This window comes from Microcaecilia unicolor, unplaced genomic scaffold (genome assembly GCF_901765095.1).
Source record: "Microcaecilia unicolor unplaced genomic scaffold, aMicUni1.1, whole genome shotgun sequence".
In the NCBI taxonomy this organism is placed as follows: Eukaryota; Metazoa; Chordata; class Amphibia; order Gymnophiona; family Siphonopidae; genus Microcaecilia; species Microcaecilia unicolor.
In genome coordinates this window covers 49286-74495 of record NW_021963135.1, presented here as the reverse complement: position 1 = coordinate 74495, position 25210 = coordinate 49286, and the positions used below count along the sequence as shown (strand labels likewise).

The window sequence follows — 25210 nt, the reverse complement described above, 5'->3', positions numbered from 1 at the left end:
TTAACTTTGCACCTAGACAGTTCCATATTAAGGCGCATTCGTATTTACAGTTAACATTCCCGTGCTCTCCCTTTTCCCCTCTTGCTTCTCCTAACCCCCCCAGAAAAAAAAAAGAATTATAAACCATTTTAACACTGAACTGCGTGTGCGTGGAGACAGAGACTGAATGTAGGGACCCCAGATCTCCAAAAAATGTGTCCTTGTCTTCTGAGAGGATCCCACCGCCCGGCGCTCATGCAGTAGAAGGTCATGAAATCTGTTCCTCCAATGCCAAAAATCAGGTGGACGCTATTGTTTAATATATACATACAACTAGTCTGTTATCTATTAAGAGGGCTTAGAGTCTCGTATAAAGTATATATTCATGATTTTCAATTTTTTGTTCCTACATGACTACGGTCACTGAAACTATGCAGTTTGTTAAGCTATGTTTAAAAAAACATTGAAACCTGAATGTTTGACAACAAGCTATGTTTGAATATGCAAAAAAAACTGAAATTATGTATTCTTACCGTAATACATTAAAATCTATAATAAAGAAAGATAGGCAAGATATAAAAATAAATATGGGTTAATTTATTCTGTGCTAAACTGTTTTGTTTGTAGAATGGAAAAGATCCAGAAATAGACCTGATTTTCCATAGACAGAGTCCAGCTATGTATGGCAAATGGCAATACATCTCAAAACGAGCTCTAGAAATATTTAAGATACAAAGCCTGATCTGATAATGTCCTCTAAAGTTACTGCTGGAAATCTCCTGTATTATTTTCAGCAAACTACTAAGAATCAAAGTGTGATTCCTTGTGCATTTTATCAGATTCTCCCCAAATCTGGCTCTTTTAATTCAGTTCAGATGTTAGGAAATGGTGCAACACTGTTAAAAAGAAAATAAAAAGAGAGAGAAAAAACTAAGGGCCCCTTCCTTTTACTAAGCTGCGGTAAAAGCTGCCCTGCGCTAGTGGCAGCGTGAGGTTTTGCCGCGCACAGAATTCCCTTTTACTGCAGCGGGTAAAAAAGTGGAAAAAAAGAAATGGCCGTGCGGTAAGTTCGCACTTGCTGTGCGGCCATTTAGGGGGGAGCGCTTGCCGCAACCCACCGAGGTGAAGGTAGGGTTTCCTGCGTTAACCCAGCAGTAACCCCCTTGCGGTCTTAATTTTTGAAAAATTCCAGCAGCACCGGAAACGCCGCACGATAGGGGGTGGAACTACGCCTGCAGCCAAGGTGGATTACCGAGCAGCAAACCTTTAGTAAAAAGGCCCCTAAATACAGTATTGCCATGAACTCTTCCTCCACCCCACAGTGTGTAGGTTACCTTCCCCCACCCCCCCCTCACGTAAACACTGTAGGGACTCTTTCGGTGGTATTTTCACCAGTCATTTAATAAAGCAATAAATATTAATGCCTACTAAGGTAAGACAATGACAACAAACAAGGGTCCTAAAAGCAAGAACCGATGTTGTCAGTACTTACATAAGCCATATCAATATTATACAAAAAACAGGCTTCTTCACATGGAAGCTGGTCATCCATTCACAAACATTAATACCAATTTCTATCCCAATGTGCTATTAGGTTTATAAGGTTCAACAAAATACCTACATGATAGTTTTGGGGTTCTGTAGCATACAAGCTTTTGGTCCAAATGTTGTCACTGGAGATGGTCCATGCATGGAGCGTGTCCTCCTGAGGGGAAAAAATACAGGGACATACTTAGTATCTAACATATTTACATGCATTTCAAAGACCTTTGAAGTCAGAATGATTAAATATTTTGACACCCACAGACAGGAAACAAAGATCTGGGTTTTCTCCGATTTGTTTTAAATGTACTACACTGTAGTTTCATCGCATGCCCCCTAGTCCTAGTATTTTTGGAAAGCGTGAACAGACGCTTATCAGAAATAAGCAAATGTTGATAAATATCAGTATATATAAATGAAACACAAAAGCATTTCAATTACAGTCTCACAGGAAGAGGGTGGGGTGGGTTAGCTGAGAAACAGGAGGAGCTGGGTGGATGAGAGACAGGGAGAGATGGATGGTAGGTAAGAGGGTGTCAAAGCAACAGAGTGTTATGGTTTATAATGGGCTAGAAAACCCAGATCTTTGTTAAGTCCAGTCTGGTGGGTGTTAAAATATTTAATCATTTTGATTTCAAAGGTCTTACTGTAACTGTAAAAATGCCTTTTTTTCTATGTTTATTTCTGGCCATGCGCTGTTACCATAGTGCGTGCCATTTTTTTTTAATTAGCGTGGCAGCACTTACCATCACTATGTTGTAGGCAGTAAGAGCTCCTGCATTATTAGTGTGCTAACCATTTAGCACATGGTAATGTAGGTGCACTAACTAGTTAGCACAAGAACCGCCACTCTCTGCCCAACAACCCCCCCCCCCCTCCTAAAAAAAATACAAAAAATAATTTATCATGCAGTTAGCACATGAGCACTTGGCAAAAAACTAATGCAGAACACTTCAGCATGTCCCACATTAAGCCATTTTTTCTGCAGTAGGTGCTCATTAGCGTCTAATGCAACTTAGCATAAGGGCCCTTTAATCACTTCACTGAGAGATCTTGGACTGTTATGCTACACACTTTTTCAATATGGAGTTAAACAGTAGACAAATTCATGCTAAACTTACTGTTAACAGTCCCCTTAATCTCACCACACTTAAAACCCTACCCACAGATGGAACTGTTATACCCTAATGTTCTCTCGCCATTGTTCTATCGCCGATCACTTCCCCATTGTTACATTCTACTGTTCCATTCCCAAACTATGTTTGACTTTGACTTGTTTTCCCAAAACACGTATGACTTCGACTGTCTTCCCATAACTCTTCTCAATATAACCCATAACCATATTGTAACCAATGTAATTCCATGACTCACAATGTATTGTAAGCCACACTGAACCCGCAAATAGGTGGGAAAATGTGGGATACAAATACAATAAATAAATAAAACATGAAGAATGCTTTTTAATCCTGTTCTGGAACCTGTACAGAGCCCTACACAGTGACTATATGCTAGCAAAATCCCTCATCTCAGTCAAACAGACAGAACATAGATCAAGCCTCACCAATTACAGAATAAAGATATCCCTAGTACCTTAACGAGTTTTCATTAATTAAAACAACTCAGCAATACTAAATGCAGACAGCAGTCCAGCAGCAAGAGGGGGTGCAATCCAGTCTTTTGCACTAAGCGTCATTTCTATGACTATCTCCCAGTTGGCGAGAGGTTATATGTAAGTGCTTGATGAAAAGAGCTCCTAGCTGTCAGACAACAAGGAAGACAAAGAGGTATATAGAGGAGACTTACAGGGATGTTGTAAAGAAGTCCCACCTCCAGTCTGGCAGCCCTGTGCTGCCTTGGAGGAGGGAGGTCTAAAAGAAGAGCATTACCCTGGTGAACAAGGAAGTAATCCTGTAGCCAGAGGATGCAATATCCTCTCACACCGAGGGTGTCTCCAGGAGCTTCTGCCCAGGAGGTAAGGGTTAGAACATCTGCAGTAGTTGGTGATTAGACTATTAGGCATGTAGATAGCTGGGTGGCTGGTGGATGTGAGGATCACCTAGTCATTTTCCTGCCTGGTTTCAAGTTTCCAAGTTTATTTAAAATTTGATATACTGCCCATAGGAATGACCTTCCGAGCGGTTTACAATTCACAACATAATTAATAAAATAGAAAAAACAAAAGAAAACATCACATGTTACAACTCCCCTTTCCAAAAAAGGAAACAAGTTCCTGAAGCATAAACAAACACATAACAGATAAATAACTATATCTGATGCTGATCAGTCTGGCCCCAACCGACAGGCCAACGAGCAGTTGGGATTTTTAAAAGGTTAAAAAAATAATTTAAGCAAACTAAAAAGCATCCTGAAACAAAAAAGATTTAAGTTGTCTTTTAAATGCATGCAATGACTTCTCCAGTTGCAAATACAAAGACATTGCGTTCCAGAGAAGCCATCAGGTCAGATGCAAAGGTGGCGGACCTCATGCTTCGCCTAGATAGGATTTTAGATAGTCCTGAGGAGGAGCCAGCTGTCTTGGTACATGTGGGTACCAATGACAGAGAAAAATGTGTGAGAGAGGTTCTGGAAGCCAAATTAAGGCTCTTAGGTAGAAAGCTGAAATCTAGATCCTCAAGGGTAGCATTTTGGGAAACGCTCCTCATTCCATGTGCAGGAACCAAGAAGCCTAAAAAATAAGATGGGAGAGTTAAATGAAGAGGTAGATATAATAGGCATCTCAGAAACCTGGTGGAAGGAGGACAATCAATGGGACACTGAATTAGCAGGGTACAAATTATATCGCAATGATGAAGTGGATAAAATTGGAGGCTGTGCTGTATGTTAAAGAGGGAATCGAGTCCAACAACATAAACATTCTACACGAAAGAGATAGAAGTGTGGAATCATTATAGATAGAAATTCCATGTGTGAAGGGAAAGAGTATACTGGTAGGGTTGTACTACCATCTGCTAGGACAGAACGGACAGACAGATGAAATGGGTGATTTCAATTAACAAACTCAGAAAAAAATCACCTCTCTTCTATTCAGGGTACCTCCTACTGCCACGCAATCCCCCCAAAACGTATTCAGTCCAATAAAAAAGGTATCATCTTATTTTCTTTTATTTCCATTTATTACTGTTGCAGTAAAAGTGGCCTTAGCACGTGGGAAAGACCCTCATAAGGGCATGCTAAGGCCACTTCTTCCTACAGCTTAGTAAAAGGATCCTTAAATTATTTGTGAGAAAAAAGAAAAAATCTACTAACTTTGATTTCAATAAGAACTTATTCAAACAAGTAAATTCTGTTAAAAGTAGTTATTTGCCCTTGCATCATTTTAAACACAATAAAATTACATACTGAATGTTTGACCACAAACTATAGGGCTCAGTATATCGTAAACATGTGAACATATTTTTAATATATTTATAAATGATTTAGAGATGGGAGTAACTAGCGAGGTAATTAAATTTGCTGATGACACAAAGTTATTCAAAGTCGTTACATCACGACAGGGTTGTGAAAAATTACAAGAGGACCTTACGAGACTGGGAGACTGGGCGGCTAAATGGCAGATGATGTATGTGGGAAAAAAGAACCCGAATTATAGCTACGTCATGCAAGGTTCCACGTTAGGAGTTACGGACCAAGAAAGGGATCTGGGTGTCGTCGTCGATAACACACTGAAACCTTCTGCTCAGTGTGCTGCTGCGGCTAAGAAAGCGAATAGAATGTTGGGTATTATTAGGAAAGGTATGGAAAACAGGTGTGAGGATGTTATAATGCCGTTGTATCGCTCCATGGTGCGACCGCACCTTGAGTATTGTGTTCAATTCTGGTCGCCGCATCTCAAGAAAGATATAGTAGAATTGGAAAAGGTGCAGCGAAGGGCGACTAAATGATAGCGGGGATGGGACGACTTCCCTATGAAGAAAGACTAAGGAGGCTAGGGCTATACAGCTTGGAGAAGAGACGGCTGAGGGGAGACATGATAGAGGTATATAAAATAATGAGTGGAGTGGAACAGGTGGATGTGAAGCGTCTGTTCACGCTTTCCAAAAATACTAGGACTAGGGGGCATGCGATGAAACTACAGTGTAGTAAATTTAAAACAAATCGGAGAAAATTTTTCTTCACCCAACGTGTAATTAAACTCTGGAATTCGTTGCCGGAGAAAGTGGTGAAGGCGGTTAGCTTAGCAGAGTTTAAAAAGGGGTTGGACGGTTTCCTAAAGGACAAGTCCATAAACCGCTACTAAATGGACTTGGAAAAATCCAAAATTCCAGGAATAACATGTATGTTTGTATGTTTGGGAAGCTTGCCAGGTGCCCTTGGCCTGGATTGGCCGCTGTCGTGGACAGGATGCTGGGCTCGATGGACCCTTGGTCTTTTCCCAGTATGGCATTACTTATGTACATAATCTGTCCGGTACGTCACAACAGAAGAAAGATTGCAAACCACTGACCTAAGCTAATGAAACATATTACAAAAATTTTAATAGATTCATGCAATAACCTACAAGTCCATCAAACATCTGTTTTCCATACAAACCCTGATCTTATACAAAGCTGATGTAAGAAATGACTTTCAATAGTCCCGGAGCTATCTGGTCAGTCTCTACGCCAATTCCTGTTTTCCAGGATTTTTCAGCCTCAGCTGAGAGCTTCACGTCGTATCTGCAATCAACTAATATATGTAACTATACAACCAAATATCTTATGTTTCTAGCACTACACAGAAGGATTCATTCTTTTCCACACCTAACCAGGAAGATCAATTCTGAGACTACTAACCACTTAAGCACGCTCTTCATACGTGGAGATCACGGAAAATTCACAAGCAGTGGCTAGCACACCTATCATCAAATGTGTATGTGGGTTGAAGGAAGTACATAATTACATTATGTAATCGAAAAATGAACATGAATCAGAGGGGATCTGATTTTGATGGACTCCTATTTTTAAGTTAGAGGGCGAGTCTTTTAAATGAAGTGAAAATTCTCAGGTTGTTGTAAATGAAGGCTCATGATGCTCATTCCAGCAATGGCTCAGACTAAAGTTAGAAGATCAAATAAAATTGTTGAAACAAAATAAAACACAGTAAATGGCACTTGAAGACTCGTATGATCCATCTAGTCTGCCCAACAAGGTGGCCAGAGTTGTACCTACAGCTCCATGCAGCTTACGCCCATCTATGTCCTGTTTAAAAGCATGAAGATTATTTCAGTTTTGATTCCATCCTCGTTCGTTTTTGAATTTTGTCATCGTTTTGGTTCCCACCACTTCCACTGGGAGGGTATTCCAGGCATCAACTACCCTCTCCATGAAAAAGTATTTCCTGGTGTTACTTCTTTTTTTTTTTTTGCAATTTAAATGTTTACATTTTCTCACGTAAGAAAGAGGAAACAAAGAAACAAAATAATGCTCCAATTGTAAGAGCACAAAGCAGGGCCACCGAGAGACTGAGCCAGCCAGGACACGGCAGCCACTGCCGGGCTCCCCCAGGTCTGCTGCCGCCCCCCCCCCCCTCCCCAACTGCCGCACAGCAAGACCACAAATATTGGGGGGGCCGGAGCCCAAAGTGTTGGGGGGGGGGGGTACATTTTGCCCACCTCCCTGCCCTCCGCCGCAACTCCACATACCTTGGCTGGCGGGGGTCCCCAAGACCCCAAAGCAGAATCCTTCCTCCAACACTGTTCTCGGCCGCATTGCCGGCCCTGCCACTGCTTTTCCACTCACGTTGCGTGTTATCTTTAAAGGTAACCTCTTTTGACACCAAAGAAGATTCTGGAGCCAACTCAGATGGAAAGGAAACTTCTTTAGGAAGAAAAAGTTCAGTTGAAGAGGAAACTAATCCAGCTTGGGGTCAACCATGATCCACCTCCAGGAAAACTGCAACCAAGGGATGTAATGGAGTTCTCTCTACAGAGCTAAATGATGCTGCCCCAAAAGATGAAGCATCCAATGTTATAGACGGTTTATTCTCCACATTACTCCTCTCCTTCTGATCTATTAGATTGTAAGCTCTTTGAGCAGGGACTGTCTTTCTTCTATGTTTGTGCAGTGCTGCGTATGCTTTGTAGCGCTATAGAAATGCTAAATAGTAGTAGTAGTAGTAAATCTACTAGCCTGCAATCTAAATTCAAGTCCTCTAGTTCTATCACTTCCCCATCTCTGAAAAAGTTCTGTATCTCCCTATCTCCACTGCCCCTCTTTTCCTCTAGGGTATACATATTCAGGTCTCCTCCTCGTACATCTTTTGGTGTAAACTGCGTAACATTTTTGTCGCCTTCCTCTGAACTGCTTCAAGTCTTTTTACATCATTAGCAAGATATGGCCTCCAAAACTAAGCACAGTACTCCAAGTGAGTCCTCACCAACAACCTATATGGGATTAACACCTCCTTTCTTCTGCTGGTTATGACTGTCTCCATGTGGACTAACAAAAGGTGCTTGAATATTATCTCAGAGCACAGTGGATAAACATGTCCTGCTACAGTATATGCAGTTGGTGTTACTCCTTGTGTATGTATGACTAGCAAGTTAGTTACTTCTTCCATTAAAGGCCTGGTTGAAAAGACAAGCTTTCACCTGCTTCCTGAAGTAAAGATAATCTTGTGTTAAGCAAAGCCTTTCAGGGAATGCATTCCAGAATAACAGAATTATATTGGGTATTTCAGTTACAAGACGGCTTTTTGGGTAGACACACTTTATTTGAGGATTTTGTGTAAGCCAAGATATCTCAGTGATAACTTTCCAGGTTTCTTGACCTCCAACTTACATGTTTAAAAAGCATATATGTTGAGAGGCTGAAGTTTGATGATGTGGCTGCGAGGATGAATGGAATGGTGCCGATGGGAGTTGAAGATCAAATTGTGGCTCTGGACATTTCATTAACTGACATTTGGAGATTAGTTCCAAGGGTGGAAGATACTGTATGCTGAGGACTTCTGTCTCACAACTGTGTGGTTTTGCCAAAGAAGTCTCTCTTAAATTTCAAGATACGGATTTGTGACTTGTTGATGTGAATAATGCCTTGAAACTCTTGAGCCTAAAGTTAATACCTTTGGATAATTTGATGCTTCACAGGAAATGTGAGGCATTTTCCCCAGGTATTTCTTTATTATCTCCTGTGATTTTTTTTAAGGAAGTACTATCATTGCCCAATGCTGAACTATTTGCTTAATAGGAAATTAATGAGGGGGAAGAAGGCGTGGTTTTTGATGTGAGGGTTCTAATGCTAAATTTGATTTGAATAAGTTTTTGATGAGTGACTAATTTCATCATTTCAAGTTTCCAAGCCACACTTCTTGTTATCTTAGTTTCTGAGGTGAATAAAACTTTTGCTTTTGAGAGTTTACTTCAAGAAAATAAGATTTTTGTTTTATGGTCAAAAACTTCAGATATTTCCTGATGTTACTAATGCCACCCAATTAAGGCAGAACGTTTTTCTTTTATCAAAGTGCAGGACTCTTGCTTTGGAAGCCTCATTTTATTTGAGGTTCCCCTGCAAGTACTGCAAACAGGAAAATACTGGTTAGACGGAACTGAGTGATGTGATTAAAGATCATGAGGGGAGATACATTTTTGGTAAGGTGATAATAGCAAGACAGAAGGTGCTGCTAGGAAGTATATATGCTCCGAACCAATTTGAGGCTCAATTTTATAAAACTCTGTTGAACACACTTACCAAAGTGGACCCCATCCCACTGATATTAGGAGGGGACTTTAACATGGTGTGTGATCCAACAATGGATAAATCTCAGCCCCCTCCCACATACCGGCACTGGCCCTCAAGAGGTCTGCCCAACCTTTGCACTGTACTGGACCTTCTAGATGTATGGCGAATATTACACCCACAAGATAGGGACTACACCCACATGTCAAGGGCTCATAATACCCAATCGAGGATAGATTACCTACTGCTGTCTCGATCATTAATGGGAGGGGTTAGAGAGGCGAGAATAGGACCCTACTCTATTTCAGATCACGCAGAGGTCTGGGTGAACTGGCAACCGAGGGGGACAGAGGAGAAACAGCGCTTGTGGTCTTTTCCGAGCTATTTAACTAAAAATACAGGTTTTAGGGACAGATTATTGGCTAATTGGGCTGAATATAAAGTTAACAATGAGCACTCGGTCGCAAGTGCCTCCTCTTATTGGGAAGCAGCCAAAGCAGTCCTGAGAGGAGAGATGATAAGCTATGTTAGTCACTTCAAAAAAGCTAGGGATAAAGAAATTTTGAGATTGGAGGCACTTACACGAAGTTTGCGGAAAAGATTTGGAGAAACCCCGAACGCTCGTCTTAGAAAAGAATTACTAGAAGCTCAGGTGGCTCTTAACACATTAATTCATGAACGTGAGGTAAAATCACAAGCCTACTATAAATTTCAATTATACAAATTTGGGGGCAAAGGTGGGAAGCTGATGGCACGACTTATAGCTCGGAAACAGGCCTCTCGCATTGTAGCAGCCTTGAGAGATCAGACAGGTAAAATATGTCACTCCGATTCTGAAATAAGAGATATTTTTAAAACTTTTTACCAACAATTATATGCAGAAGGGGAAGATTCAGGCCTGGAAAGTGCTATCTACTTGGACAATTTGGAATCTCCGGGAATGACGGATAGGGAGAGAGAAAAGCTCAATGCCCCTATATCTATTGATGAGGTGAGATGGGCTATTGGCAGTAGTCAATCAGGGAAAACACCTGGGCCGGATGGGATGAAAATAGAGTTTTACAAACTGATGGGAGAGGCGATTCTTCCACCATTGGTGGATGCATATAATGAATGGGTGGAAAAAGGGTCACTACCTGATCAATTGAATATAGCCCGTATTATATTAATCCCGAAGCCTAAAAGAGATGTCACTCTACCCGAGTCTTACAGACCCATATCACTGTTGAATTGCGAAGTAAAAATTTTCGCAAAAATATTGGCAAACAGAATGAGTCGGGTGCTGCCAAAAATTGTACATGAAGCGCAGGCAGGCTTTGTTAAAGGCCGAGCTGTATCAAAGAATCTTAGACAGATCTTACTCTCTTTGGAACAGATTGGTAGGAAAATACTGGTTAGAAAAAAAATTATGCCTAAAATAAAATATTTAGACGTCTACAAAGATGCTCCTGCAGACTAACATTGAACTTTTTCCTTTCTGTTCTTTTTCTATTTGGCAATGCATATGCACCATTCCCGCCTGGCACCTCTACCTTCTGAACTCTCTTTATCCCGGTGTCATATTGATCACCACTGCTCTTTTTCTTTTTCTCTTTCTCTACCTCGCTTTTACCCTTTCACCATTTTTACTTCTAAGACATTGATTGTTTGCACTCTGACTTGTTGTGTGTTTTATGCAGATTGTTGTAAGCCACATTGGGCCTACCCGCAACCTCGGAGTCATCTTCGACTCCTCCCTCTCCTTCTCGGCACACATCCAGCAGATAGCCAAGACCTGTCGCTTCTTCCTCTTCAACATCAGCAAAATTTGCCCTTTCCTCTCGGAACACACCACCCGAACTCTCGTCCACGCTCTCATTACCTCCAGACTTGACTACTGCAACTTACTCCTCACCGGACTCCCACTTAGCCATCTATCCCCCCTTCAATCTGTTCAGAACTCTGCTGCATGTCTTATATTCCGCCAGAACCAATATACTCATATCACCCCTCTTCTCAGGTCACTTCACTGGCTTCCAATCCGTTACCGCATTCAGTTCAAGCTCCTCCTTCTTACCTACAAATGTACTCAATCTGCTGCCCCTCACTACCTCTCTACCCTCATCTCCCCTTATGTTCCCACCCGAAACCTCCGTTCACAGGACAAATCTCTCCTCTCAGGACCCTTCTCCACCACCTGCCAACTCCAGGCTCCGCCCATTCTGCCTCGCCTCACCCTATGCCTGGAACAACCTTCCTGAGCCCCTACGTCAAGCCCCCTCCCTGCCCATCTTCAAGTCTCTGCTTAAAATCCACCTCTTCAATGCTGCCTTCGGCACCTAACTCTTACCTTCAGGATATCTGGACTGCCCCAAATTGACTGCCCCCATCGTATCGTCTACTCACTTGTCCTTTAGATTGTAAGCTCTTTGAGCAGGGCCTGTCCTTTTATGTTAAATTGTACAGCGCTGCGTAACCCTAGCAGTGCTATAGAAATGTTAAGTAGTAGTAGTAGTAGTACCCCCTGGGTGGGAAACTGTGGGATATAAATGCTGTAAATAAATAAATAAATAAATAAATAAATAGCTGCAAATCTGTTCAGTTAAATAACTTCATCTACAATGTGATTAGCACCATAAGCCTTCAAATCAGAATCACCCAGTGAGTTTTTCTTAAGTTCATATCTCCCTACCACTTACTTAGCCAGTCAATGCATAATCAATCTTCAAGTCACACATCAGGTGTCCCCTCGTCCTATCACTAGGCATTTCCATTAGGTAACAGCTGAAGTGCCCTCCTAGGGGCTATAAAATACTGCCTCTGTGGGATTCCCAGCCATAACTGGCCTGAGGATGAGACCTGATACAAGAATCAACCTGGTTTTGATGATGTTGAGAATACATATGCAATGTCATGCTTAATTTTGAAAGTATCCTGGGTAACAGGACAGGTCTTTGTCCCAATCACTTCTTTTGCTCTTTTGGTCATATACTCCTCATAGAATCTTCTTTGAAACTTCTGGGCTGCTACTTTGGTCCTGGGGAACTGAGGAACTGAGTTCGATTCCCACTTCAGGCACAGGCAGCTCCTTGTGACTCTGGGCAAGTCACTTAACCCTCCATTGCCCCATGTAAGCTGCATTGAGCCTGCCATGAGTGGGAAAGCGCAGGGTACAAATGTAACAAAAATAAAATAGATACTATTGGAGATTCTACATGGAATGTTGCTACTATTGGAGATTCTACATGGAATGTTGCTATTCCACCAGCAACATTCCATGTAGAAGGCTGCGCAGGCTTCTGTTTCTGTGAGTCTGACGTCCTGCACAGATGTGCAGGACGTCAGACTCACAGAAGCAGAAGCCTGCGCGGCCACATTGGTGATCTGCAAGGGCCGACTTCTACATGGAATGTTGCTAGTGGAATAGCAACATTCCATGTAGAATGTCAAATAGTAGCAACAGTGGAGGAGTGGCCTAGTGGTTAGGGTGGTGGACTCTGGTCCTGGGGAACTGAGGAACTGAGTTCAGTTCCCACTTCAGGCACAGGCAGCTCCTTGTGACTCTGGGCAAGTCACTTAACCCTCCATTGCCCCATGTAAGCCGCATTGAGCCTGCCATGAGTGGGAAAGCGCGGGGTACAAATGTAACAAAAAAAAAAAAAAAATCACAGCTTTCTTTTGAATGCAAGTATCTAAAGTGGTCAAAACTTGTTTTGCAACTCTCCAGAATATTTGGATAAATTGGCCTTGTTTACTCATACTTAACTTTTTGATCAGCCAACTAGATTATTGTAATTCATTGAACAACTGCTTCCAGCATTTAGTTAAATTTTGAAACATCATACATCCCCTTTAACTACAAACACATACCGTATTTTTCGGACTATAAGACGCACTTTTTTCCCCCAAAATTTGGGAGGAAAATGGGGGGTGCGTCTTATAGTCCGAAGGTAGAGATTTGGCAGGCCGCCCGCCCGCCCTCCCTCCGAGTTCGGGATCGCCCTCCCTAGGGTTTCCTCCCCTCCCCCTGGCCCTGTCACCACCTCTCCCCTTACTCACGCGATCTTCCCTGGTGGTCTAGTGACGTCGGGGCAGAAAAGAGCCCCCTCTTTCCTGCCCAGCGCACTGCTCTGCATCCTCCTGTATGCTGCCTGTGATGACGGTCTCGGCGAGATTCAAAATAGCCGCCGAGACTTCAATTCTCGGTGGCCATTTTGAATCTCGCTGAGACCGTCATCACAGGCAGCATACAGGAGGATGCAGAGCAGCGCGCTGGGCAGGAAAGAGGGGGCTCTTTTCTGCCCCGACGTCACTAGACCACCAGGGAAGATCGCGTGAGTAAGGGGAGAGGTGTTGACAGGGCCGGGGGAGGGGGGGGGAGGAGGTAACCCTAGGGAGGGCGATCCCGAACTTGGAGGGAGGGAGGGAGGGATTCGGACAAGATGCACCGGAGCACCTAGGTTTTAGAGGAGGGAAAAAGTGCGTCTTATAGTCCAAAAATTTTTTTTCCTATTTCCCTCCTCTAAAACCTAGGTGCGTCTTATGGTCCGAAAAATACGGTATATGGTAGCATTCAGTGCTCACAATATCTATAACTATGAGGTCGTTGACCATACAAATGGATTTTGTGGACATGATAGGAGCAAAGACACTAACAGAATTCAAGACAGTCTGGAGTTAGCAGAGAGATTTCTTAAAATTATATCAAAATACAAGGGAAATTAAGGGCCCTGTTTACTAAGCCGCACAAACATTTTAACTTGCAATAAAAATTAGCACGCGCTAACAATAGAGACACCCATCTAATATAATAATTCGCACCTCCAACATTCTGAAGCTGACTCCGTGGCAGCGAAGCCGTGTAGTGTTCGTAGGGTTCGTAACTGCCCCACCCTCGAGGGAACTCTGTATAGTTGCCAGCCCCCGCACCTCCCTCCCTCTCTCTGCCCTTCAAGCATGACCTGTCCTCCGGCAGCCCCTCGCCTTCCTAAGTGCTGGCTGTATTTTAAAAATTCTTACCTTGGGGTGCGGCGTCCACAGTGAAGGCAAGCGGCGCTTTAAACTGACTTTGCATGTGTCGGAGGAGAGGGGGGGCCTGAAACTCGAAAGGGAGGGAGGCGTGGGGGTGTGGAACTCGAACGAGAATGGGGGGCATGGAACTCGAAGGGGAGAGAGATGGAGGGAGGGGGGCCATGGATATGGGTGGTTGGAGGAGAGGCCAGGGGAGAATGCAGAGTTGATGCACATGTAGGGGGGGAGAGCAAGGGACAGAGGAGAACTGCTGCACCACGATGGATGGAGGGGGCAGGGGAGAGATGCTGCACATGGATGTATGAAGGGGGAAGGGCACAGAGGACGTTTGCTGCATATGGATGAATGCAGGGGAGAGAGCATAATTGGTGCACACGGGACACACACTACACTCACTCACTCACTCACACAAACACACACACATTCTGTCTCTCTCTCTCTCTCTGACACACACTCTTTCTCTCTCACACATACTCTCTCCTAACAGTTCCCTTAAAAACATAATTGCCATTAGAGGACAACCTTGCTAGCACCTGTTTCATTTCTTTCAGAAACGGGCCTTTTTTACTAGTAGGAATATAATGGTTGTCTCTATCGTTAAGGTGCCTACAGCGCGGCTTAGTAAACAGAGCCCTAAGAGATCAAAGTGATCTCCAGAATTGTAAACTAAAGCAACTTACTATCCTTGTCAGATCCCATATTCTGTTTCTATATTTTTGACCCATTACTCTTGCACTACAAATTAAATTTCAAACCTGCACCTCTCTCATCTGAGATGAAGTCCTAACAACGGATATTTTAATTGGAATTCTCCAAACTAAACATTTATACCATACTCTAAAGAGCCTCCAGAGTTTATTACAAAAAGCAGACAGATTATAGACTTATTTCCCCTATTGTTATTTTAGGAACTTCCACCCAGTGCTTAATTTAATTTCAGTTGTGCATTTCAAAGAAGAGGAAAGAAAAACATGCTGAGAAATTCCAGCCTTACATAAAAGAAGTCACCTGCTAAATTAAAAAGATAATAAAGCAACAAGTCAGGCCTTCGAGGAAGTTAACCATACTAAATTTTCAGCTCTCGGTTTACTTGTAGGCAATGTAAATGTCAAAATAAATATTCTACACTTTTCAATCTCTTTATCTGTCTTTCAAAGTTTATATTCATTAAAAGCTATATTCTGGTGTCCCATCAAATCTGAGAACTGTAGACATTCCATAAAATGCAGGCATGTTGTCAGTCTAATTGCAATGCTGTAATTCTTATAAAACTGTTCTTCAAATGCTAAAGACAGGGTATGTAACATAGACCATTGGAGAACTCTAAAAACAGCATTAACAGGAAGCCCTCTTTTTCAGCAAAGAGTAAAAATGACCAGATTTGAATTATACTGACTACAAACTATGGGGTATGTTTACTAAGGTGCGTTAGCGTTTTTAACACGCCTGTAAATTTAAGGCATGTTAAACGCGCCTATACATTTCTATGGGCACATTAGCATTTAATGCGCGTATTTTACGCGCGTTAAAACCGCTAATGCGCCTGTAGCGCCACTTTTTTTTATTTTTTTTGTTACATTTGTACCCCACGCTTTCCCACTCATGGCAGGCTCTATGTGGCAGGCAATGGAGGGTTAAGTGACTTGCCCAGAGTCACAAGGATCTGCCTGTGCCGGGAATCGAACTCAGTTCCTCAGTTCCCCAGGACCAAAGTCCAGCACCCTAACCACTAGGCCACTCCTCCACTGTTGCTACTATTTGAGATTCTACATGGAATGTTGCTATTCCACTAGCAACATTCCATGTAGAAGTCGGCTCTTGCAGATCACCAATGTGGCCGCGCAGGCTTCTGCTTCTGTGAGTCTGACGTCCTGCACGTACGTGCAGGACGTCAGACTCACAGAAACAGAAGCCTGCGCAGTCTTGTACATGGAATGTTGCTAGTGGAATAGCAACATTCCATGTAGAATCTCCAATAGTAGCAACATTCCATGTAGAATCTCCAATTGTATCTATTTTATTTTTGTTACATTTGTACCCTGCGCTTTCCCACTCATGGCAGGCTCAATGCGGCTTACATGGGGCAATGGAGGGTTAAGTGACTTGCCCAGAGTCACAAGGAGCTGCCTGTGCTTGCAGTGGGAATCGAACTCAGTTCCTCAGGACCAAAGTCCACCACCCTACCCACTAGGCCACTCCTCCACTGTTGCTACTATTTGAGATTCTACATGGAATGTTGCTATTCCACTAGCAACATTCCATGTAGAAGTCGGCCCTTGCAGATCACCAATGTGGCCGCGCAGGCTTCTGCTTCTGTGAGTCTGATGTCCTGCATGTACGTGCAGGACGTCAGACTCACAGAAACAGAAGCCTGCGCAGCCTTCTACATGGAATGTTGCTAGTGGAATAGCAACATTCCATGTAGAATCTCCAATAGTATCTATGTTATTTTTGTTACATTTGTACCCTGCGCTTTCCCACTCATGGCAGGCTCAATGCGGCTTACATGGGGCAATGGAGGGTTAAGTGACTTGCCCAGAGTCACAAGGAGCTGCCTGTGCCTGAAGTGGGAATCGAACTCAGTTCCCCAGGACCAAAGTCCACCACCCTAACCACTAGGCCACTCCTCCACTCCACTTAGTAAACGTAGTCCTAAAAAGTTACAGTTGGGGACACACATATATACACATTCCTTACCTAAATTCTTTAGTACTTCCTGTGCCAGGGGAGACAGACAAACTACGAGATTTTGCTCGACCCCGAATAGGGTTTCCTCGACGCCAGTCCTCTTCACAATTGCATGGCGAGAAGCAAAAAGTAGCACATTCAGAGTCTGCATCCTGCGTACTACTCTGAAACATTTCTTGTGCTTTCTCCATCATGAGAGTACAGACAAGGGAGTTCTCTTTCCTCTTCTATCTACAATTAAAAATAGAAATAAAAACAAAATCCATTACTTGGTGAAATGTGGTTAAAAAGTCAGACTTAATACACTTGTTGCATTCAAACTGCATGCATCTCGCTTGACTGTGGGAATCTAAATTGCCACCAAGACCTCAGGTAGAAAAGTAAGCTCAAACTGATCTTTCCTCCAAACACTAAGACCCCCTTTTACTAAGGCGCGCTCACGTTTTTAGCGCGTGCTAAAACTGGGCGTGCGCTAAACGTTAGAGATGCCAATGCATTCCTATGGGCGTCTCTAACATTTAGCGCACACCCAATTTTAGCGAGCGCTAAAAACGTGAGCGCCTTAGTAAAATACCCCCTAACTTTACATACACTTCTGACAAAGTACAATGGATTGAGATATAGCAAATGTCTATTTATTTACATTGATTTACCGCTCTCTGTTTTCATATCTAGAGCAGTATACAAAATCATACATTAAATTACGACTTTGTCCTTCTTTGCTATCTTTCACGTGCCAAAATATGTAACTTTCTTTTATAGCTTTTCTTTTTTTTCCTGTCTCTCTTCTCTCTCTTTTTTATTAGCTAATATTTAATGACTGCAAACTGCTTAGATAAATTGTCAAAGCGCAGTATATCAGATACTAAATAAACCTAAAACTATGTTATTAGTAAAGAGTTTCCACTGCATAAAAAGGGACCTGTGGTAAAAGAATGAGAAATAACTGCATTAATATGCACTAATGTAGTAGCCCGTTGATAACTCTACATAGTGTCTAGAAAAAACGGGACGCCCCAACATTTTTCCAAATAACCCAAAAATGCCATATTGCAGCAGAACTTCTGCCTGAAATTCGAGACATTTATTTTTGAACAGGGTAGAGCTCCAGCATATCAGGCCCGCAAAACAAACTGAGCTTTTAATTAATGTGAGGGGGTTTATAGAACAACACTGCCCCTCACCCTTAAGAATAGTCACTTTGAATGGGATGTTTCGGCATTGTCACGTGCCTTTGTAAAAAGGAGGGGTAATTTTGGTATTCAAGGACTAGCTTTCCATTCCTGGATTACCACAAATATAGCTCTACAAATATCCCTAGATATTTCTGATGTATCAAGATAATTTTAAATAGGAGGAGAAAACACCTCAAATTATAAGGGAGCACTCCGTCGTTGGTGTAACCAGCATTAGGGAGGTCCCTTAAATCATCATGGGTAAAAACCTCCTTTCGTTATTTCGAAAGTATGGCTTCTGCTCAAAATACTTATACAGATGAACCGTCTATATATTTACACAACGGATCGTATGCACTTATCTTTTTTACTCAACAGTCCTTTAGACACCTTCCACGGCCCGACTTCGGCCCAGTTTCGAATCCTTCCTCAGGGTCCGTGGTGTCTGGCTCTCAAGATACAGTGCTCCGTAATCTGACTGTTGAGTAAAAAAGATAAGTGCATACGATCCGTTGTGTAAATATATAGACGGTTCATCTGTATAAGTATTTTGAGCAGAAGCCATACTTTTGAAATAACGAAAGGAGGTTTTTACCCATGATGATTTAAGGGACCTCCCTAATGCTGGTTACTCCAACGACGGAGTGCTCCCTTTTAATTTGAGGTTTTTTCTCCTCCTATTTAAAATTATCATGATACATCAGAAATATCTAGGGATATTTGTAGAGCTATAGGAGGTACTATTTGTTGGATATCCCATTGAACTCTTTTTTGAGATTTAGATTACCACAAATATAATCAGAGAAAAATTAAGGGGCCCTTTTACTAAAGCTTAGTGTGTGCTAATGGAATTAGAACGCTAAATGCTAAGAAGCCCACTTTATACCTATGGGCTTCTGAGCAATTTAGTACGTGCTAAGCTTTAGTAAAGTGACTTTTTTAAGGTCACACAGAGGGTGAATAGGTAACTCAGATAAGGAGGTTCCAAATATGATGCTCTGCAGGGTTGTACCACTGTGTTCTAATATTGTTCTACATTTGTTTTGCGATTGTTCTGTTGCTAATTATGATTTTGTGTGTTTATCTGTAACTCCCATCCTGAGCTTTTTAAATATAAACGAAATGAAACATTTGCAGCCTTGGCTCTCCCTGAATTTGTACTATTTACAACTTTATTGTCTTCATGGGCCAGATGTAGTAAACATGTTATTTCCTAAAAGTTCATTAGACGCCCAGTCAATAAAGCTGAATGAACTATATCATTAAATACTGTAAATATAGAAACATAAACTCCACCCACACCAATACAATGTTATTATTAAAAAATCACTTAGGATATTTTAAAGGATGTTGAATCTAAGATCAGCATCATCCCATCTTTACTATTCCATCCTATAAATTTCTAATGAAGCAAACATAATATAATTTAGACTCCAACAGCCTGAGAAAGTTGTTGTTAAATGATGAATTGCAGCCCATTTTGTAATGTTTGTTTTATATGTCAAATCTTGATTTTGTATTGTATTAAGTTTATTATATCAGTTCTAAAGCAGTGTTTCCCAAGTTGGTCCTGGAGTACCCCCTTGCCAGTCAGGTTTCCAGGATATCCACAATAAATATGCATGAGATTGATTTGCATACACTGCCTCCATTGTAGGCACATCTCTCTCATACATATTCATGTAGGGAGGAAGCGCAGTCCGTACAATATAGCCGGCATGGTATCCAAGGTACTTAATAATAACACGTGTGTAAGCTGAAAGTAATGTTTTGGAAATGATTTGTATTCCCATGGTATCATATCTAATTTCCTTTTAGTCAAACCCCTGAAGATGCCTTAGGGTGAAACGCAACGTTTGCGTAGGGTTGACGGTATAAGAAATTGGATATCAGACCTGTGTCAGCGGCCTTCCTTGGACGACAGCTAACTGAAAGTACATCAGGAATGTTTGGTTTAGCACGCAGTTCTCAAGGGAAGTTTCCTTTCTACAGAACCAACACTAAGGTCGTATAAGGACTTTGCTTGTACAATCGGGACTATATATAACTGTAGCCAGTTGTGGCTTAAGAAGAAGCTCCAACTGCATAAGAGTGATAACACGTTATAGGCAGTCAGTGATATTATGTTAATAATACAGGCTTGAAAACAAGGAAACTGTTAATACCTTGAAAATATGTATTTGATATATTGTGGTAAGTTTTGCTGAGAGTAGAAGTAAGAATGTATGAACGAGAGAAGTGTTTGAATGGTGAGGGTAATTAGTATATGATATCTACATGAGATGCATATTAAATTTGAGAAGTGATAAAATTTAAGAAATAAATGTGTATTGAAACATCAAATAATAAGGTGGTCACTATAAGATACATACATATTCACTGAAGATATCCTGAAAACCTAACTAGCAAGAGGGTACTTCAGGACCGATTGGGAAACACTGGTCTAAAGGAATCGCGTTCCATAAGGCAAGGCCAAAATAAAGTTGTGTTTGGAGCATCTTATCCTGGTGTTTGGACTGATCTCTTGGACTTGGTTCTTTTCCACCCTGTTTCTGGTTGTGTTCTATTCTTGTGGAAAGTGTGAACCCCATTTGTTTTTGCAAAATAAATGCTCACCATAGATACAAAATGGGAAAAATTTCTCAGTACATTAGGCCCCTGAAACCACTTTTACTGATCTGCAGAAGCGAATATTTATAACAAAAACCTTTTCAGGTACATTCGAAGAAAGAAGCCTGTAAGGGAATCAGTTGGACCATTATGATTATGGACCACCAATATTCCTTGTCGCCTTCGGCAAGCTGCTTAATCCTAAACTGCCTCAGCTACAGTTAGATTGTAGGCCCCTGAAAGAAACTCGCCTTGAACTACCCTGGAAAGGCATAAGCTAAATAATAAATAGAATAAAATAATTCAGGCTAATAAGGTTACATCCAGCAACTCCTCACTAGCAACAGATTTAAATATACCAGTTAAAACTGGAGGTGGATGAGTTACAATGGGGAAGATCCTGGTTTGTGAAATAACTGCAACAATATGGGGCTCCTTGTCAAAGCATTTAGTGGCCCTTTTACAAGATCGCATTCTGTGGCGTTCTCTTCAATGTTGGACATTACACTATTTACTTGGCTATGCTTATTTGAACAATTTGATTGTTGTATATTGTGACTATTATTATGTATGTCTGAAAACCACCTAAGTGATTGTGTGGTATACAAATTTTAAAATAAAATAAATACTGCGAAAAAATACTTATATATGATGTTTAGCAAAGAGAATTAATTTCAGAAAAACTGGTATCTCCCTTTACTTACTAGACATAAAAAAATGGTCTGATCTTCAGCCAGCGGTGATTGGCATAAGTTAAACACTGGCTGCATTTAATTTACTGTATTTCCTATTTTCGTGGCATTGAATATAGGTACTATTCAGTTTAGACCTACACAAATGATCTGTTCAGTTGTTGAATGTAGCTGTTAGCAGCTAATTCTTAAAGCTGGTCTCCCTCTACACTTCTCTTATATGGATAATATCAAACCATTAAGACAGATTTTCATCTCAACATTTTCTAAATAATTTTTTTTATTTTTAAATTTATTACAAACAATCCTTACAGCAGCAGAGTACCTTTATTTGGTGGTACCACTCATAAGATTACCCAGAAAAATCTTTCATTACAGGGAATCCACGTAATTTTTAAGAAAATACAAGGATAGCGAACCTATGGCTGTGTTTACTAAGGTGCGCTACATGCGCATTAGCATTTTTAACGCTCATTAATGGTTGACATGCATTAAACGCTAATGCACCCATAGGAATGTATAGGCACATTAGTGTTTAACACGCCTTAAAGTTAAAGGCGCATTAAAAACGCAAATACGCCTTAGTAAACATACCCCTTATACATTCTGTGGCAGCAGGTAAACATATAACAGTTTGAATATTGGTCCAAAAATGTATAATTCTATAATGACATAATGGTAATTCGCTAAAAAAAAATATGCTTAAAATGTATTCCCTATATATTCTCCAAACACAGCCATATATAGAAGCAGAACCTCTGCGGAATATTATTCATGCTAATGAAATACTAGGACGCTGCCTTGCCTTGTACTTCTCCTATATTACCAAATCGGATCATTCAAAGATAGCAAGTCACACGCATTCGGAGATCGGGGGGAACCGATCTCTCCCTCTATCTTACACTCTCCTTCATATCCGCGATCCGGCACCTCAACCTCAATAACCCCACCCCCACCTCTCCGGTCATACTCATACCTGAGATCGTCCGCCAACAAGTCCCCAGTTTTCCTTCTCTGACACCCCGTTCCCTATGACACAACTTCTCTCCCTCCAAGGCATCCCGCCTTGCCGGAAACAGGAAGTTGCGTCAGAACGGAGGCGAGCGGGACGCCCAAGGCGGTTAGATTGAGACTAAGGAGCTTTAATGACAGGAGACAACATAAGCCTATCTGGACCATTATGTGGTGTGGAGTGTCTGTGGACTGAAGTAAGTGGGCGGAGCTTAGCGCCATATTGAGGCACGCGGAACGTCGAACGTTCGCAGACAGCGATCGAAAACAATAGCAAACTTGTGCGGACTGCGGAGGGGATTGGAGAGTTTGCGAAGGGTTTATGAAGGAGGGAGGGTTATATTCAAAATGGATATGTCAGTGCTCCAAAGCTTGCTTTGTTATTTGCAATGCTGCATTGTGGTTTTCAGCGCTGCGCTATATGCCTTTATTTTTGCTTACGCTGACAATAAAGATATTTCTACAGAAAAATAAAAATAGCAAACGCTTGTGACTGCCTATGTGTGGAAGCTACTACTATTTAGCATTTCCATAGCGCTACAAAGCGTACGCAGCATGGCACAAACAGCGTTTTTAGCATGTGCGCTAAAGCGTTTAGCGCATGCTGTTAGGTGTACGCTAAGTAGAGAGGTGTAGCCGTGTTAGGCCACTTTTAAAGGTAATCAATAGAAATAAAACAAAATAAAACATGGAAACGAAAATAAGATGATGCCTTTTTTATTGGACATAATACATTGCTTGATTAGCTTTCGAAGGCTGCCTTTCTTCGTCAGATCGGAAATAAGCAAATGTTGGTAGATGACAGTATATATAAGTGAAATATCAAAGCATTTCAGTGACAGTCTAACAGGATGGGGATGGATAGGTGAGAGACAGGAAGAGGGATAGGTGAGATATGCATGGAGACAGGAGGGTGACAAAGCAGTATGATTTTCAAAGCAGTATGATTTTCAAAGCAGTACAATTTTATGGTTTATAATGGGCTAGAAAACCCAGATCTTTGTTAAGTCCTGTCTGGTGGGTGTCAAAATATTTAATCATTTTGACTTGTGGACGCAAAAAAATGCTAGCGCATCTTAGTAAACAGGGCGCTTAATGTTCTTGCATCAGTTCTCGAAGCTATTCAGAGTTCACCATCAGATGAAAAACTGTTAGAACAACAATAGACAACGATTCTAACTTTGTGAAAGCTTTCTCTGTAATTGGACAGCATGATGATGATAACAAAGATGAATATGAAGATACAAGTGATGAGTTATACAGCACTACTTCTAATGCAGATGGATTGTTAGGCAGATTGGCCATGACATGCCCATGCTCTCAGATATACCACACACATTTGGCGTGTGGCACATACATCTGGTCCCTTCTCCATCTTGCACTTATAACCATGTGAGTCTCACACATTCCTGCCCTCCTCTTTTCCTGCCCCCTACTCCCACAGCCTGACCCAAGATCTGATTTTCCTGGCTTCTACAGTCTGCCAAACTTGCTTCACACCACCACAGGTAGCGCTGAACAGATGCTGCTTTTGGCCAACGTGGGGCCTTTCTTCTGCCACTCCTGCCTCTAGAAACCGGAAATAGTATCAGAGGAGGTGGGAGCAGAGGAAGAAAGGCCCTTGTATTGGCCAGAAGCAGCGTCTGTTCAGCGCTACTGGTGACAGCGGCCTCAAGCATGTTTGGCAGACTGCAGGAGCCAAGCAAATTGGAGATGCCGGTTGGGCCACTGGGGAGCAGGGGAATGAAAAGGAGAGAGTGTCAGGGGAAAGTGAGAGGAAAGGATGCCAAGCTAGTGATGGGGGAAGACAGAAAAAGATGCCATGGTGGTGGGAGGGAGAATTAGATGCCAGGCTGGTTGGGGTAGCAAGTGAGAGACATGCTAGGATTGGGGGGGGGGGGGGGGGGCTGAGAGAAAGAGAAAAAGAAGCCAGGATGTGGGTGAGGGGTGGGAGAGAGAGGAAAAGGTGCCAGGATGGTGGGGAAAGAGGGAAGAGGGAGAAGTGCTGGACCACCAAAGTGGAGATGGAGGGTAGATAGAGGAATTTGCTGGACCCCTGGGAGGGGGGCAGAAGGAGGGAAGATAGAGATGCTGGTATGTTGGGGGAAGCATAGGGACACAGAAGAGTTATGTTTGACAGGGCTAGAATGGGAACACTGGGGGGAGATGCTCACCATGGCAGCAAAATAGGGTCAAGGACACAGAGGTGTTGCTGGGTAGGGTAGATAGGGATATAGAGAGAAGATGGATGGTAGACATGGAGAGAAAAGAAGTGCCAAATGGACAAGGACACTCTGCAAGACAGTTAAGAGAAGACAGAGGAAAGCAGAAACCAGAAACTGGGAATAACACGATTAGAAAAGTAAAATTATCAGACAAGAAAGGTAGAAAACATTTTTTAAATTTTCTATTTATTGATTAGAATATGTCAGTTTTTGGAATGTACAATATGCTAGAGTTGGTTTAAGACATGGCAAGGACCTACGAGAGAAATCTCACTCATTGGTTTGAAATCTCCAGCATTGTGGTGGTAAATCTCCTGCTTTGGGATGGGCCTGCCTTGGTGTCTCTGGATAATTTCTTTATTCCCATGAAATTCATCATCTTTGCTAACATACAGTATGCAATTACACACATTCAGCACAATTCAGAAGCTGAAAAATAAAAAAGTACTCCATGTCTGCCTGGCCAGAAAGAACAATTAAATATTAACAGAAATTATATAAGCTAAGAAATTTGACAACACAATCATGAGTGACTTAAAAATTGGGACTTAACAAATTCCTGACACCAGGTCGCAGTGGTGCCTAGAAGCTACATGCTGGCC

The 25210-nt window shown here is 41.9% G+C and overlaps 1 protein-coding gene across 3 annotated transcripts in view; it reads right to left on the bottom strand.

Annotated features, from left to right (window-relative positions):
• LOC115458989 (NAD kinase-like) overlaps positions 1 to 22590 on the bottom strand; it is a 51951-nt gene extending 29361 nt beyond the window's left edge. Inside the window, exons 1-3 of one of the 3 annotated variants that reach the window (XM_030188847.1) lie at positions 22349 to 22590; positions 16905 to 17126; positions 1601 to 1684 (exon numbers count right to left, since the gene is read on the bottom strand). In XM_030188847.1, the coding sequence (XP_030044707.1) occupies positions 1601 to 1684; positions 16905 to 17089 (269 nt within the window). In that variant the 5' untranslated portion in view covers positions 17090 to 17126; positions 22349 to 22590. Of the gene's footprint in view, positions 1 to 1600; positions 1685 to 16904; positions 17127 to 22198; positions 22221 to 22348 lie in introns of those variants that run through there. The other 2 variants (XM_030188849.1, XM_030188848.1) reach the window with 2 other exon arrangements.
• Between the last annotated feature and the right edge of the window lie 2620 nt (positions 22591 to 25210).